Below are 17,619 nucleotides of genomic sequence, written 5' to 3'. Positions count from 1 at the left end.
TAATTTAGAAAACAGCTGGAAATTTACAGCAGCCTTGTAACTCTAAGTGATGACAACACATATATATTATTAATAACAACCTGTTTTTCTCAGCATTGTGCCTGGACAGAACAGTGTTGAATAGAATGAATTGCCCTCCATTATGTACCATCAATCCTACAAGTTGTGTCGTGCATCTTCCGCTTGTTTGCTTTGAGAATGCACTGAGTGCTCCTCACCACATTCTTCCTTGTTTTCCTGCTGTCCATTTAGCATTTTGTGCTCTCTGCAGCACTGCTGAGAGGGTGGAGGGCAGGGAGCAGCCTGGTGGATGCCACATGCCAGCAGAGAGCCAGTAGTTGGTCTGTTTTTGCAACACAAGGCCTGTTTTGTTCTCTCCATCCCTCCCTGGGCTGCAGGGAAAGGGTTTGTCTCCAGTAAGCCCAAAGGACTGAAGCTCACATCCATATTATATATATATACATATATATATATATATGTATATACATTCACAGATTAAAATCATGCTGTCAAAGCATGAACAGACCTCAATAATTTTCTTTTTAATTTTAGCTGTCAGCCTCGAGATGCCACTTTGCTCTCGAGCTGCTCTGCACAGCCTGTGCCAGCTCCCTTCGACTGGGATCATGTCAAAATGTAAAGCAACACATTTCCTGGCAGTCTCTGCAAAGCAGTGCAATATAACCTTCATTACATGAAGGTGGTGAACGTAATGTGACTTCTTAACAGCTGCAGTAAAGTGATGTGAAGCTCTTAACATCTTTTCAAAACAAGTAACTTGTGAGAGGTTATTTTTCATCTCCATTGCTAAAAAAAATGACATGTTATTTTAAGCAGATGACATTTTGTTTGCACTTATCTGAACTAAGTAAATCTTTACATGAAACCTCCAGATCTGTGTTGCTTTGTGAAATAAAGAAAACTTGAAAAACTGCTGCTAAAATACACTCTAATGGCTGGATTTCAACGTGAAAATTTGGATGTTAAGTTTTATGTATGGGAATGACAGCTGCTAACAAGGGATTTCAGTTCACCCTTGTTCTTTTCCCTTTAGATTTATGAGTCCATGAGAGTTGCCTATTCCATTGTTTATGTTTATGTCAAACTATTTGGTTCTCATTTGAGTATTCTCAGAAGATGAGAGAGGGCTGATGCATTCGTATCACTTACTAAGGAACCAAGTTCTTTGGAGATAAATAAGCCATTACAAATGGGAAATAAGGGGGAAAGAGTTTATACAGCCTGTGTTAAGGTGCCCACATTAGTCAGTCTATTATTAGGCTGAACAGAAGTTCAACTTTAAGAGCTCCGTAGTGAACATTGATAATCAAAGCCTTAGGAAGTGACTGGGTTTGAGGTGCAGCCCAAAGTCCAAAAGGACAAATCTTTCTGGTTTACTTATTTTGGCAGCTGAACTGTAATTTCATTGCAGTGTGATGAGCATCATTTATTTCCAAGGAAGTTAACAGCTAAAGTTCAGAGCCACGGAATGAGGCTGTGGAAAACAGTGGCACTGTTCTTCCTACGTATTTATCTTGATGCTTATATGGAATTTAAAACAAGGTCGACATTGTCTCTGGTTGAATGAGTTCCTTATCGTGCAGTGAGATGCTGCCAGCTCAGAGATAAGATGTGACCATGGTGTTTCATAAATCCTGCCCAAAAGAATTGCCCAAATATGCAGAGTTTCCATAGCATACATTGCTGAATAAAAGCAGACTTGGAGTAGCCACTTTAAGGTCCTAATTTGAACAGCAGGCTCTATTCTACAAGTTTTCTGGATGTTCCCATAGTATTTCTCAGAACTTTTGCATAAATTATCACATTATATTTTGCAACTGTATGATCACTGCATACAAAAGTAATTAGTTAACTCCTTTGTTTTCTGAAGGATATACCAAGATTTTTGGTTTTTCCTGCATGTGATTTATTCCTGCGAACACAAATCAGTCTATTGTCTTTGGGAGTGGAAGGTTTGGAACCAAAAATATCATTTGAAAGTAAAAACATGTTTCAGCTGCAAGTGATATTAATGGTAATTGCCACTTAGTGATCTTCCAGTTGGTAGAAACAAACCATCAAAATGATAATTGTAGGATTCATTGGGATTTAGATTGATTAACAGACCAGACGACCAAGTGGGCAGCAGACACTGAGCCAGAACTCTGGCTCATGTCAAGTCGGCAGAGCTTATCTGGAATCAGTGGAGCAAAGCCCACTTCATTCCCTTTGCCCAAAGAATAAACATATGCCATGTCAGAAATAGAACAGTTGGAAACAATTGCTGCGTGGGATACTGATGAAAAAGAGCTGGAGAGAGACAGAAGGGTGATTAGAGTTCTTTAAAGCTGGACAGGCGACTCAGAGATGTGAAGGAGGCCAGCCTGGCATTAGGGTGGAATTGTGGTTGGACCCTGCAGTGACAGGCAGGGCACTTGAAAGCAGCTTTCTCAGCTCTTCATTAGGTGAAATCAAGTCACAGACGTTTTAAGTGGGAAAGAGAACTGTTAAAGTTGCCTGGTGAAGTGAGCTCTTCAGAACAAGTGAGATGATTTATTGCGGTTTCCCCCGAAGTTGAGGAAATTCAGTGTTTGCAATTGTCTGTTAATTCAAGTCTATTTTATTCTTTAGAAGTGTCCTTTGAAATAATGTATTTTTATGTGTTGGAAATGCAAAATTCAAAGTATACAGGGAATGTATTATCTGTAAAGAAATTGTGAATTACTTCACATCTCTTCATTCTGCTCTCCTGACTCACTGCTTGATGCCACGGTGTTTAGTGCAAGAGTTTCTCAGTCTCAAATCTCAACTGTTCTGTTTTGTTGAAATGTGGACCAGTTTTGAAATACCTGAACTAAGCTTGACATTAAGAAAGAATCCATAATGAGGGTGAAAAGCTGAAATACTGACTTCTTAAAGTAAGCATACTCAAGCAAATTGTTCTTTTTATGTGGTTTGGAGGTACCTGTCTGGGACAACCTGTAGCCTCAGTCCCATGGCATAGTTAAATTAAAATAAGCTTTTCTTATCTCAGAAAGAAAAAGTTCTTTTGGACCATTCATAAATATTAAATGGCATTCATACTACAATCAGGAACTCATTTTCTTCTCCCATTATCTCCTACCATCCTGTGATATGAGAACACTCTGTTCTCTACAACAGGCTTCACTCAGAGCTTTGGTTCCTCACAGAAATAATTAACTAGTAAAGACATTGGATAGAGGCCTTCACCAAGGCATTCAGGTGAACAAATCCCACACCCAAGGATGGGTTTCATTCCAGCTTAACATTCCTGGCTTCTGCCTCCTGCTCTTGCTGAGTGCACATTGACAGTCCCTGTGACAGGGATTTAGATTCAGGAAATGTGGCTTCACAGAGTTGTCATCCCACACTATATTCAAACCCTGTGGGCTGCTTTAAACATTAAAAATGTATCATTGTATAGAGTCTTTTGTTTTTTAAATGTGCATGCTTATCTCCTCTTTAATTATAGTGTTTACTTGGTGTCTTGTATCTTACTTAACACCAGGCTCTGCTTTCTTTCGTTGACTTACAGGTGAAATATTTGACTAGAAGTTTTATTTCCTCAGTAATTATATTTATTACAGGAGATAAAAAAAAAACAACACTACCAAACCTGTGCCATTCTAACTGTTGGTTTCCTTTTTTTTTTCTTACCAGTTTGCTGTTTTGTGGTTCATAAGAGGTGCCATGAGTTCGTTACCTTCTCTTGTCCTGGGGCTGACAAGGGGCCCGACACTGATGTGAGTACCCGCATTTAATACATTGTTTTACACAGTTTTATGTTGTTATACCCACGAGACTAAATGACAAACAGCACCAGTATGTTCTTTATGGCGGATAATTGAGTGGGTTTTTTTACGGTTCTGAGGCAAATATTTGTGGAGATTCATTTTTGATAAGAAAAGTAAGAATGAAAGTGTGACCAGGAATGGTGTCCTCGGAACGTGACAACCCTGAGGTGTTTACCCAGGCATGAAGTCAGCATTTGATTTTGTTTGCTTTCTGTGGGGTGTGTTTGATGTTAACAATTCCCAGGAAAGGCTCTGAGGCATTTTCTGAGCTTTCTTTGTATCCATCTTATCTCAAGGTGTATCTTCTGAGCTGTCTCTGGTCCTTGTCTCTCTGCACACAAGGATCTACAGCTCCAATTAAATGATAGTTTAATCTCGAGCCAGCTGGCTTATCTGAGATAAGGGTTTTTTTAAGAATTATTGTCATGTTTGAGCCAGTCTGGCAGTCTGGATACACCCATTCCATCCTGCTCTGTCAGTACTTCTCTGTACATGTTGCATTTTTGGTCAACAACCAGTTCTTCCTTTCAACACCTCTGCCTACACAGGGAGACACGTGTGCAGGACCTTGGTGTCACCCTGCTGAAATAATGAACTCATCCTGTTTGTTCACAGAAAAATAACAATTTCTTTGGGTTTTATAAATCCCACTTTACAGTGAAGTAATTTAACATCTGCTTATGGGAACAATGCATTCCAAGTGTTCTTTGTCTGAAAGGCTCTGTTTTGTTTCTTATATTCATGCTCTAGATTGTAGGCTATTATCTGCTCTGATGAGATGCACCAGAAGACTTGTCTTGCTAGGTTTTAATGAGCTTCTCATGAATTGTTTCAATATTCCAGCCATGAGGGCAGCCAGCAATGTATGAGCAGAAGCCACAAGGGGTTTTGCAAAATTTCAGATATTAAAAAGTTCTCTCATTTTTAAATTTAAATACGGGGACATGTCGAAGGACTGAGAAGAATTTTTAGAAGTTGAATTTTAAAATATTTTACATGATTAAATTTGGGTGCATAAGAAAAGTGCTGAAGTTAGGAGTGTAGTTACCTTGCTCAGGTTCTCCTGTTCTAGTTTTAACTTAGTGCTCAGTTGTGATTTAAGTTGTTAATTAAAGTTGCTGTTGATGAACAGTTTTAGTGGTGACACTCATGGGTAGCTCTGCTGTGTCTCTAATGAATGGTTTGGCTCTTGAAAGAGTTCTTGATGATTTTTATTTTTTCAAGATGGGTTCTTTGGGGTTTTCACCCAAAGTTCAGAAATGAGAACACACATTTGTGTATGAGACCATTTAATTTTATTGTGAATCTCTTCATGGTTATAGAGTCTGTTCTGTGACAGGTTGTTAATAGTCTGTAATATTGCTGGTGCATTTCGTGATTTGGTTTTTGGCCTTGGTGATTAAATAAATCAGTCTAATGCCTTATTTTGGTATTTGGGTTACCAAATGATAATTTTCAATATTTACACAGAAGCAATAGCTCAAAAACACTTTGAAGATTAAAAGCAATCAGAAAATAAATATGTTTTATTGAAATTGTGCTACATTAGTGGGTCCTATTACACAAAGAGGATTGGAGAATGTTATACTTTAATTTACTGAAATGTTTGACTATAATGTCAACCCTTTTAAAATTCAGAAACTTATTCCTACCCCAATTACTGCAAGCTTTGTTCTGAAATGTAGTGTGCTATAAAGCTTATCATAATATTTAGCAGAGTTTTAAATATTAAAACATCCTTTTCTAAATTACTTCATGCAGGTGCACAATTAATTTGTGTACTCAAATTCTCCAGTGGCTTTGCATGATATAACCTCTCCAATAATTTTGAGAGTAATAGTTTCATTAATAAAATTAATTTTGCAGAGTAATAATTATATAATATTTATTGTGTATTAAGATATTGTTACGTTATTGTGCTCTGTACTTTTAACATAAATGAGGCAATCCTTACAAATACATCTTTAGAATAATTGTCAGTTAAATTTGTTTTATTTAATAATAATAGAATCACAGAATGGTTTGGGTTGGGAGGGACCTTAAAGATCACCTAATTCCACCCCCCTGCCATGGGCAGGAACACCTTCCACTAGCCCAGGTTGCTCCAAGTTCTGTCCAACCTGGCCTTGGACACTTACAAGGATGGAGCAGCCACAGCTTCTCTGGGCAACCTGTGCCAGGGCCTCCCCACCCTCCCAGGGAAGAATTCCTTCTCAATATCCAATCTAAACCTGCCCTCCTTCAGTTCAAAACCATTCCCCCTTGTCCTGGCACTCCAGGCCCTCGTAATAAGGAGAACCTGCAGCCTGGCAGGGAGGTGGGTGCCCCACCATGGGTGGCAGTCAAGGGTAGAATACAAAATATTTCCATATACAAAACATTTCCCACTCAGAAGCAAAACTGCCTTCAGCCCTCAGGGGAGGCATTTCTTGCAGGTGAGTGTTCTCAGACATCCCTGCTGAGGCCTGAGGGATCTGGGACACGAGAGCAAGGATTCATTTCTGGTTTTGTCTTGAGCGAGGTGCCTCGGGGATGGGCAGAGGTTCTTTAGTTGTCAGACTCCAAAGTGCAAAACCCCTGTAATTTTTAGGAACTCCCCTGTGATTTCCATGAAAGCTGAATGTGTTCGTGTGCACAAAGGGTGAGATCAAAGTATATCTTTAAAATAATGCTCTTCTGAAAGAGAGAATTGAACTGCTTAAAAAAATAAATCGTGTGCAGAGAGATTTCCATCGTGGAGTTGTTTTCAAAACTCTTGGTAACATTTTTTGGCTGCAGCAATCCCCTGCAGGAAGTAGAAGCTCCTCTGGCACTTCCAGTAATTTTTTTAAATATATTTAACAGTGGCAACAAAAATGATTTTTGAATTTCTGAATATTTAAATGCAGTCATTTAGGAAACAGGAGGGATTTCAGACTTTGCTATCCACAGACCTTGTCTTCCTTCCCAGCCCTTTTTAGATGCCAAGCATTTCATACACTGACATCTCAGCTGTATAAAAGCCCTGTGGTCTCTATCATGCCAAAAACGGTGGTGTACAAATACTGTCCCCTTGTGTAACATTTTTATTTCCTACAACATTCTGTTGTTGTGAAAGAGGGAATAAATTATTTTTATTACCTGAAAATTGCATGCTTTAATAAAGGTGAGTGTAAAAGAGGAAAGCTTAAAATGAGCCTCTCTTTGCTTTCCTCAGACTCACCAAAATGGGAAGCTGAAAGGTCCATGTTTGTGCCAAAAGGAAAACAATACTTGTGAATAAAGTGGTCATCCTCGACTAGTATTGAAATGATGGTGTCTGGGGAACAATATCTTGTTTCAGTGAAATAGGAATTCACACAATCAAAAAACGTTACATTTCCTTAATGCTTGGCAGGGTGTGAACTCCGGTGTCTCAGCAAAACAACTCAGGAAGTTGTTTTCCTGCTATCTAATGGCTCTCTGGGGTTTGAATAGAAATTATTCATCTCCTTTTTTGTGGTGATGCTGCTGAGGACAATTTAACAGCTCCTGCTGCTGGTGTCCTCCGAAGTCACAGGAAGCATCATCACCAGTTCAGGTGCTTGCTTTTGGAAGGCACTTGGTGTCCATAAAACTATTTTAAGTTGTCGATGGAATACTTTAGAACTTGAGTAAATTAGTGAAAAAATGTAAGAGCAGCCTCTAAAGTTGACTGATGCTGTAAGAAGCTTTAAGACATGTTTAATGTTAAGGAATAACTAGGCAAGTTTCTTTCAAAAAGGATGTTTTAAAAGGGAGAGTTAAATATTTGTGAATGGAATGCAGTGACCAGGAGGTGTGTTTGAATTGCTTGTAATATATTAAAATGTTCCTAATTCCATGCTACATATAATTAAAATCAAAACAGAAAACCACTAGTAATTTAGAATAGTGTTTGACTGTATTATATTATTCAGTACAAGATTATAAGACTTGGTGTGCCCAAGAACTCAGACATCATGGCCTCTGGATCAGCACTATTTGCCTTTCAGGTTTTAATAATAGAGAATCCAGAGGAGGTTTATGAGCAAAATACATAGAAATTAAAAAGTGAAAATATTCTTAATGAGAACAAGCGAGTGTTCAGTCAAAGGATATGAACTCTGACTGTGCTTAGTGAGTTCTTAGTATTTAAGGACCTGGGAGGGAATGAATTGGGAAGCTCCAGATGTGTGCTGACGTAAAATGAACCAGCAAAGCCCTCACATCCCATTTGCAGGGTAAGTGACCTCATGGATGTCAGAGGTGACAGATATGGAAAAGATTTTCAAGTCTATAAGCCTCTTGATACTGAAATTATTTGGGAGCTTTATTATCTTAAGCACCTTTGAGGGCTCAGTCTAAATTTGAACAACTGTGAGGTTCTGTGGGTTGCTGCAGGAGTTGGGTGTTTTCATCAGTGGGTTGGATATTGGGATGGTGCAACTCTAGAGTACAATATTTCAGGGTTTTTTCATGTATTAAGCTGCAATTTATTAGAACAAATTAAAAAAAAATCACAATTCAGAGGGGAAGGGAACAAATGATGTGAACTGATCGTGAAGGCTCTGGTGCAGAAGAAACTGGAGCAGGTCTTTTAGGGGGTCATAAACTCACTGCTGGCCAGCAGTGCCCCAACCATACAAAAATGAGGAATTTCCTGCAAGGATATGTTAGAAATTACTATTCCATTTTTCAGTGGGATGTTTTATGCAGAATTCTGCCGCTTTTCATTCAGAATTTGGAAAAGACCTAAAATGTTAAAGGCCTTTAAAACATGACTTTGAACATTTTCCTTGTCTCGTAAGCTCTAACCAGGTCTTGAACAGGCAGCTTGTGGCAAGGGAGAATTAACTCCATGACAGTGAAGATTTCTAGCTGTGTGATGGGGAGCTGCTGCAATGAGTTACCAAAGGAAGAAATTAGGATTTTTGTGTTGGGGTTTCTCCATGCAGTGCTGCAGATATTGCCTGTGCTCTCTGAGGGCTGTGGGGAGATGTGACACGAGCCCTGTGAGGCTCCACCTCGCTTTTCATTTTATGCTTTCTACGGTTTTAGGGTTGGGAGGAGAAAGATTGACCCTCCAAATTTCAGATGCCGGGGGACCAGTGGGAAATGTTAATTTGTAAATGATAACCTACATTGTGACAGCAGTGGGCTTGGGTTTGGCCTCAGGCTTGGAGCAGTGCTGATACCCACATTTACTGCAGTATTACACTGTCATTTATAGCTGTGGTTGGGAGACAAATGATTTGAAGGATCATCTCTGTGCTAAGCAGGAATAAATGAATATAATTAGGCTGACCTGGAGGGTTTAGTTGCCTTGACCAGATTTCTTTTTCTGTTCAGTTCCAGGTAATGCTGAAATCTTTCTTCTTTTTTTTTTTTTCTTAATTTTTTTTCCCCACTGGCCTTTAATCCTGCTTCCAGATTATGTTTACATGTAGGAGGCTGGTTTCAGAGTGAAAAAAGAGAGTTGCTTTACTGGTCTAGAGAATTAAAAAAAAAAAAAAAGAAAGCAAACCCCAAACCAAATTTATGGAAAGAAAAGGCAGTAACTGGAAGGACAGTATTAAGACTTACTGTAGAACTAGTTAAAAAGGGATTTTAATCAGAAAGCTTTGCAGTCTTTTCCCAAGGATAATGAAACGCAGCAGCAGGGCTTGTCTGATTTGCTTTTAACCCTTTGGTTGTTTTTATTATGAAAAGCAACTCTTGTCAATGTTGGACATCATGAGAGACAGAGCAACAACAAACATAATTTAGTAAAATATTATAGAATCGCTTAGTTTGGAAAATACTTTAAGGATCATCAATTCCAACCATATGCCAGTAAGGTTTAGGGGGTTTTTTTATTGCTAATCTGAGTTTTGAATAATAGGCAATCTTTTCCCAGAAATCTTTTCTTTTTAATGAAAATAAAAACCTTCTCACTTCATCACAAAAGATACACAAAGGCAGGAAGATCTGGCAAGATACAGTTCACTGCTTGCCAGATTAACAGAAATGTTCTCTTGAAAAGAAGCTTCTATGAATTTTTGGAAGTGATTCTTAAAAATCTCTGATGCAATAAATTTTCGAGTTTTCATTGTACACCCTAAACAACGAAAATATAAAACCCCCTCTATTTACAAATTGAGATACCAACTCAGTGTGTTTGTATGTCTGTGTTTTCTCATTATGAAAATTATTAATCACATTGACTGTGTTTGCAATAGGCATTATTAGATGGAGGCAGGAGGTAATATTCTTCTTATAAAACATCTATAATGCAAACATATTCTTGTCAAAATATGATATTCCTTACTATATTACTGCTCCCCTTTCCCCAAAAGTTAGTCCTAGGCTGCCAAAATCAACAAGATCACCGTCAGTGCAGCAAGTTTAGAGAGAAATAAAGGTTTCATGCTCGTGGTCACCATATGTCACCCTCTCCACCTTCTGTTCCTGCCCGGTTGCCAGGCACTGCAAGTGTTTGGGAATGAGCTCCTCACCTGCCATGGATGCTCAGTGCCCGTGCCCAGCGTGTTTCCTGATCCCCCCATTCCTCCAGGGATGGTTGGATTGCTCCTCCCTGCCTGCACAGGGCTCTTCATGGCACTGCTCCCCCAAATGCCTTCTTTTAAGGAGCTGGAAGCAGCTTCACGGGTTACTTGAAAGCAGCTCTTGTACTGGAATGTGTTTGCATTTATCATCTCCTGGGAGAACATTTGTACCTTCTATTCCTAAATTAAAGCACAGACTCCTTTTGATTGCAACTGAAATGGCTTTTAGCTACGGTGAATGAACCTCAGTAAAAACAGAATTAAATTACAGAGGAGCAGGTTCATGAACTTTTATAAGTACTTGTAATTCCCACCCTTTCCCTTTGCCCTTTAATGCAATCTCCAAATGGGCTCTCTGTCCATCTGCAGAAGGTGCATGGAAAAATTTTCACTGCAGTCTTGAAAGGAGCTGAGTGAATGCTCTCCTTGTACACCCACAGGTAGGAAACCCGTGGTGGGTGGCTGCCCACACACAGCCTGTGACTCTTGTTCAGCTCTTCCACTGCAGCCCTTGAGTCTTTCAGTTCGTGGGGTTGGTACCTGAGGCACCAGGATTTGAGTTTAACTGGTGTTTTGTTGTAGTCTCTGAGCTTTGAAAGTTCATAGCTTTTCAAATCTTTTTATTATAAATAATATATTTTTTTATTTTCCCTATCCAGAACAGCGCAAATGCAGAATAACATAAAAGTTAGACTTCATATTTTTATTTTCTGGGCGTTTGCTCTACAATGTACACTGAAACATAGGTGATCTTGGTAAGAGTTAATCATTGAGCAGAGTTCTACTGAGAGTTAGAAGATGTATATAAATGATGAACCTAAAAATATCCGTGATTTTCATAAGTTAGCACTGCAGAACAATTAGGCAGTGGTACTATAAAAGGAGAACTCTCAGCAAAGTTATTCCCAGCAGTAAAAAGAAATCTTGTCCATAGGGCTCCAGTTTTAGTGGCAGTAACTCCAGTGGCTGCAGCGAGTGCTGGGTGCTGATTTCACCACCAAAACTCTTCCTGGTTCCCCAAATTGAACCTGACACTGTTCCAACAGCCTTTACTTTCCAATTGTTAGGAGTATATTGAGTTGGGCAGTTTAAGTTGAATTCAATTATTTCCTTGTCATCTTATATTTACTCTTGGCAAAAATCCCTTGTGTCAATCTTTATAATCTGTATGTTAATGTGATGATATTGAGGTTTAGAGGGGGGAGAATGCTAAAGAATTACTAATAATCTATTTTATTACATGAGATACCACGTGCAAAATGTACCATAGACACTTCTATCAGGCTCCACCCCCACAATCATGTGGCTGTTAAAATTAAAAAGCGATTATGGCACACTGAACTTATTAGCTGGAAGAGATATCAACAGTCCCAGACCACTGAGAGAACCTTGCAGGATGCTGGTTGTTTTTAGCACTGTCTGTTTGTTGAGGTGGCGGTTCTGAGGCCAAAATTAGATGAGATCTTAATTTGGAATAAAAGGCGTGGGCTAATTTGAAAAGCTCTGTAGATCCCACATGCCACAAATAATTCTGGTGTGTCACCAGAGATGCACCTATCCCTGAATTCCTGGGGGCTCTGTCCTTGAGGTGCCGGGACAAGTTTTCCCATCACTGCTGAGTTAAACTGGTGTAGCCTCAGGTTTTTGATATAAATCACACAACTCCAGTGAACACCTCAGGGGGTGGGGAGAAAAGAACAACTTGTACTTAGAGGAGAGAGCAAGTTTCTTTCATCCAGGTTTTTTTGACCCTGGAACGGAGTGATGAAAGAGAGAGAGGAAAAGCAAGGAGTGGAGGTGGAGATACATCCTGACTGGGAAGGGAGCAGCTGCCATCCTTGGCCATTTGAGCTCTATTTGTCTGGTCCTGGAAAAGCAGGAACAGGAAGAGTTTAGTTTCATTCTTGGCCGTGCTCTTGTTGTTTGTTAATTTTCACTGTCCATTATTGGGGTGAAAGTCTGAAGAGATCCAAATAGTTCACAGATTTTTCTTCAGCCTTTGGAAAAGATAGGATTTGTCTTCAAGTAGCCAGTGGTCTCAGGGAACACGTATTAGGTGTTGTCCTTGGCACAAAATATTCTCTCATTTTATTTTTATATCAGCCTAATGAAACTTGGTGCTAAGAGATTTTAAACCAGTGGTGAAAAACAAAATCCTGATGCTTCTGTTGAAGTAACACTATGACAACCATGTTTCCTTCCATAATTTGATTTTTGCTGTTCCCTTGCAAATAAATTAACTGTAGCATGGCCTGTGTAATTAATGAAACTCAGTCCTTAAAGTATCAGTGATCATTGACTGAGCTTCTAAAGTAAAAGTAAAATGATATCATGTATTCTGGTAATGAGAACTTAATAGATAGAAGAGTTAGAGATTGATTTATTCTGTTTCCCCTTTGTCCCCATGAGAAGGGTACCTGCTGAACTGAGGCAGGAAAGAAATGTCTGTGTTGGGGAAACCATTGTAATCTGTAACAAAGCACCTTCGGGTCTGTTCCTATGGCAACAGGAGCATCAGACCAGCAGAGAATGACCCGAAAGGAGATAAAAGCCTCTGTAAAAATAGTTATAAGAAGTGTCTGCATAGCTTTGGCTACTTTTCTTTCTTTTTTTTTAAAAGAAGAAGTCCAAAACTTGGAGTTTTTTGAAACCTGGTTATTACAGTAGCTATTTAGGTTAGACTTTGTTGGTGCTGAAGGACTCATCATGTTAATCTTGTTCTACCAAGTGAAATTTAGTTCTCAATTTTGAGATTTAGTGAAGGCAATGGTCTGGTTTACTATTATCAGCTGGAATAGGAGTTGAAATCCTCTGGTGTGGACTCTTGGCATCCTCTGCTGATCTGCCAGGAGCTCCCAAATGGCTCTGGCTCTGAAAGGGTGCAGCAGGAAGGAAAATGCTTTGGGAGAAGCAGAAGCATAAAATATAGAAGGAGAGTAAAAAAAAACCCAAAAACCAGAAGAAATGAAAGCAGTCCTGTAACTTTTAGGAGAAATGTATAATCCCTCAGAGTCTTGTTTAACATCTGCTACTTGTCTCTTTGTGTGCCAAGAGCATGATTGGACCATTCATGAAAATAAAAAGAACTCTGCAATCAACAGACTTTGTTCAATATTCCTGCACAAAGGGGATTTGCCATGGAAAGACTTGGGCCAAACACAAATGAGTTTATATTTAACATGCCTTATTTAGAAACTGCCACACAGAGGTAAAATTAAGAGAAATAGAACCACACATCCTTGCTTTTCTTTTTTAAATGTGCTGGAAGCACATTTAAATAGAGAACAGAGAGGTAGAAAATGTTCTATTCTCCCATTCCAGACTAATCCTTTGCTCTTCTGTGAGAAGGTACAGCTGTTTACTGGTCTTACAAGCTCAAATCAAATCAAAGTGTTTCCTAGTGCTTTGTATTTGGCAACAATAAAGCCCCGGGGTCAAATGAGGAGACTGAACATAGACCTGAACTACTCCAGGCACCCTCTCAAGGAGGTTCTATATCTAAATCAAGTCACTTTAGTGACATAATAGTCCAGAAATGGCTGCTCTAATAAAAGTTAATTTTCAAGTAGTTCCAAAATAAATGAGGAAAACAGTGCCATTTGAATTTTTTTCCACTTTTGCTGTCATTGCACTGCATTTTATTTTCCAGTCTCTCTGCTCTTGTCACAGAGTCCATTTGCTCAGGTTCATTACTGCCTGTTTTGCCAATACTGTTGGGATACACTCCAAGAATTTGGGTTATTAGTCACTGCAATAAAAGACCAATGCATCTTAATCAATAGAGAATTCAAAAAATTAAACATTTCCTGAAGGTGGGGTTCAAGAGGATCACATCTAAAAATCAAGTTCCTCCTCATAAGCAGCAATTTTTTTTAGTCTTCTGACACTGTCACCCATGAAGATGAGATTTATTTTTTTTAATTAAGGCCTTTTGGCAAAATTTGCCCTGCTCTAAAGGGGGTATGGAATTCCTCATCCATACACCCAGAGACATGTACACACAGATATTGTTCATTTTCCATTTAGTGCTTGTGTTCCCCAGCAGAGTCAACAAGAGCTGCAAGTAGGCACTTGGTGCTTTTGAAAATTAGGTTAATAAATCACAAACACCTCATGTGGGAGTGTGGGAGGGTGTTCTGTGCTGTTTAAAATGTAAGATATGTGCTGTTTGCACATAGGCTTTTTGTGCATAAACTTCATCTTATATCTAAATGTGTTTATGGTACATATGTGTTTAAAAAGCATCACTAATACCTGGGTGGAAAAAAACCTCAGGATTGCAATTTATGTGGCTAAGCATCCCAGTTTTAAGAAATCATTTGTTTGTCAAGGGAAAGCTCAGTATAAATGTGAGCTGCTCTGAGCTGAACAGGCTGGAAGCTTTTTGTAAAATGGGCTGAATGCAAAGTACTACCTTGGAAATCCAGACAGCAAAGAGAAATTCAGGAAAAGGTCTTGGAAACAGTGGGTTTCCAGGCATTTCCAACATTAGTACAAAATTTGCATCTAAGTCAGTGGGAGTCTTCAGTGCTTAATGAACTGTGCTTGATTTACAAATTTGGTATTTAAACTGTTTCTTCAACACAGAAATAAAGAGTATGTAAGATTTACAACTGCAATAAAAACCAGAAAGATGCAAAATACACTGTGCTGCACCTATTACGTGCAGAGCACTCAGGGAAATGTGGATTATACAGAAATGCTCAGGGCATCTCCTCCAAACTGCCAGGCAGAAAATGGCTTTGGCTGTGGTGGTGATGGCACAAACTGCTGCAGAAATGCTGGTGAATGGTGCCTGTAAATTCAGATAAAAAATTTATAGTTCATTTAGTGGGAAATGGAATAGGAGATGATGCTGCAGTTTGGGGTGTGCTCCTGCAGTCCTTGGGATTTAGGAAGCTCAAATAGCCACTATAAGGAGAAATTTCTACTGCAGGTGATGTCTATGGCAGAGCTGTGTGTGACCACTGGGATCTCTGCTGCAGTTTGGTGCAGGAAATGTGCCCATAATCATCATCTATTTTGCCTGAAATGCAGAGTTACACAGTCACCCCATCTTTTTTTTATAAGCTTTGCAGCTTTTATATATATTTTATTCATTGTGATTAAGAGGTGGAGGTGTAAATAAGGCCAGTGGCAGGAAACTGTTGGTTCCAAAAACTTACTGGAATAATAATAATATAAAAAAGTAGACTAGGAAAAAATGCTTGAAGTGGATTTCTCCAATATTCTCAACCTAGTGCAAAATCATCTGAGTATAGTCAGTTTTTAAAAGTCTGTTAATGCTGTTCTGACTTAAAAGCTGATAACTTAAAGGTGAAGTCTGTCAATAAAGGGAGAAAACGAATAGGTAGTAGTCGAAAAACAAAGGAAAAAAATGAATTATGTCCTTGCTAATGATACTCCCTAATTAGATCTCCCTAATGGATGGGTAGAATAATCTATTTAATTGTAACTATAGTTTGTGATAGATTACTGTGCCTTATTGTATTATGTCTCTGTAATGAAAGAACCAGCATTACTTTTGTAATAAATAAATTTTTCTCAGAATGTATTTTTCAATTTTCCCAATTTACTTATCGTGCATATACCAACTTGTGAAGTTTTTCTTATTCTTCCTGATGGGACTGATCTTTTGATCCTTTGGTAGAAAGAGATATTGCCCCAATTTCTCAGTTATGCAGCAAAGGTTTTGGCCTCGTGTATTTTCAAGTCTATGCTTCTATGTAATGATTTCTCCTTGATTGGCATGCCTTATGTTGAGATGTTCTTTATCTACAGCCCAATTAAACTAAATCATATATCATCTGTGTCTAGTTCAATTAAACTGAATTGGACAGATTGACCTCCTTAGTACTCTTCAAAGCACGTTCTTAGTCTGTACAGTCCCTTCAAGATATAGTTTGTTACCTCCTGAGGCAGCACTTGCTGTCTGCTTGAAAAAAGTTAGGGAAAAAAATGTCAGCATTTGTGGAAATGAAATAAAAATGTCCATTTTTCCATTTAAAATAAAATTTAAATCTGAAGAAAATAGCAGAACCCCTGTGAGGGTCCCTCAGGTGGAAAGGAGCAACCCAACCGTGGCACGAGCAGTGGTGGACACACTTCTTTAGTGGGCATTTCTACTCAGCTTTTACTCTTTTAGGTCTTTGCTTTGGGGTTTTCCTGGCTTGTTTTTTATTTTTCTTAATGTTCTTTTTCCATAGCTGTGCTTTCCCTTCCTCCCTTTCCATGGGAAATCTGTCTTCCTACCGATAGAATATTTTGCTTGGTGCGTTGCAGGTGTATCATGACTTGCAAATGTTCCATCCTTAATGCTTAAAATGGTGTGAAAAATCTGGAAGTATTTAAGTATTTCCCGGGTAACTTTCCTAATGACAATTCACAGTGTTGAATTATTCCATTACATCTGGGCTTTAGGTGGTGTCTTAGGTTTTAGACCTGTTTGAGACGTTTCTGGGCATCTCTTCTTGATTAGATAGAAGAAGATAAAACCAGTAAAGCCTGGGGACTGCTGACAGGTTTGGAAGTCATGACCTGCCTTCTCTGACATTGACAGTGAGATGTAAGAGTTCTTTTCTTCTCTCTGTAAGTTGAACTAGTATTTATGATTCTTCTGCTGTGATTAAAAGGATTTCCCTTGACTGGGCATGGATATTTTCCTGAAGTCCACTTCAGTGTTTGTTTGCTCTCTTTAATTAAGCTTTTAACACAATCATTTCACCTTACCCTCCTGAGCCCCAATTCTCATCTCATCCTGACTGACTGATCAGGAACTCATTTTTAATACAAACCCACTATTTTTCCCTTCTCTGTGCCTGCAGATGGTGTTTCATTTCTTGCTGGAAGTGCTCTCTGCAGAAGATGCTGCCAAAGTATCTTCATTAACTGGCTGGCAGAAGTTTTGAGCAGTTGACCACCTTTCCTTCAGATGATAAAATCATTTTGTCTGGCAAATCTTTTAGGCTTTTTAGTGGCCTTCAGTGTCCCTTTTCATCTCTCCTTGGAAGAGTGAGAACTGCAACGTGCTACAGGTCTTGTCAACAGGAAAGAATTTCCTGAGATTATGGTAATAATACTCATAGCTCATGCAGGAGAGCGAGCTGAAAGTAGAAAAGGCAGTGAAATTTTATATTCTTCAGATGGATTTGTTGTAAATGACTGTTCATCAGACTTAAATAACTGACATTCTTAAGCAAACATCTCTTTAAGAGCATGGTTGAGGCTGAAGCACTTTATGACCTGTCCTACTTTCCTTTGGGTTTTCCTTTGGGATATTC

At 38.9% G+C, this 17,619-nt stretch overlaps 1 protein-coding gene across 4 annotated transcripts in view; it reads left to right on the top strand.

The window, feature by feature from the left end:
- PRKCA (protein kinase C alpha) overlaps positions 1 to 17,619 on the top strand; it is a 146,024-nt gene that overhangs the window by 53,756 nt on the left and 74,649 nt on the right. For all 4 annotated transcript variants that reach the window (XR_003535638.1, XM_027692011.1, XM_027692010.1 and 1 more), the window contains exon 3: positions 3,682 to 3,764. Coding sequence is in view for 3 of the 4 variants with exons in the window: in XM_027692011.1 (XP_027547812.1) it covers positions 3,682 to 3,764 (83 nt within the window). In the remaining variant the exon portion in view is untranslated. The remainder of the gene's footprint in view (positions 1 to 3,681; positions 3,765 to 17,619) is intronic.

Source organism: Neopelma chrysocephalum, unplaced genomic scaffold (assembly GCF_003984885.1).
Source record: "Neopelma chrysocephalum unplaced genomic scaffold, ASM398488v2 Primary Assembly neopelma1_84, whole genome shotgun sequence".
Classification (NCBI taxonomy): Eukaryota; Metazoa; Chordata; class Aves; order Passeriformes; family Pipridae; genus Neopelma; species Neopelma chrysocephalum.
This window is presented reverse-complemented; position numbering and strand designations above follow the sequence as displayed.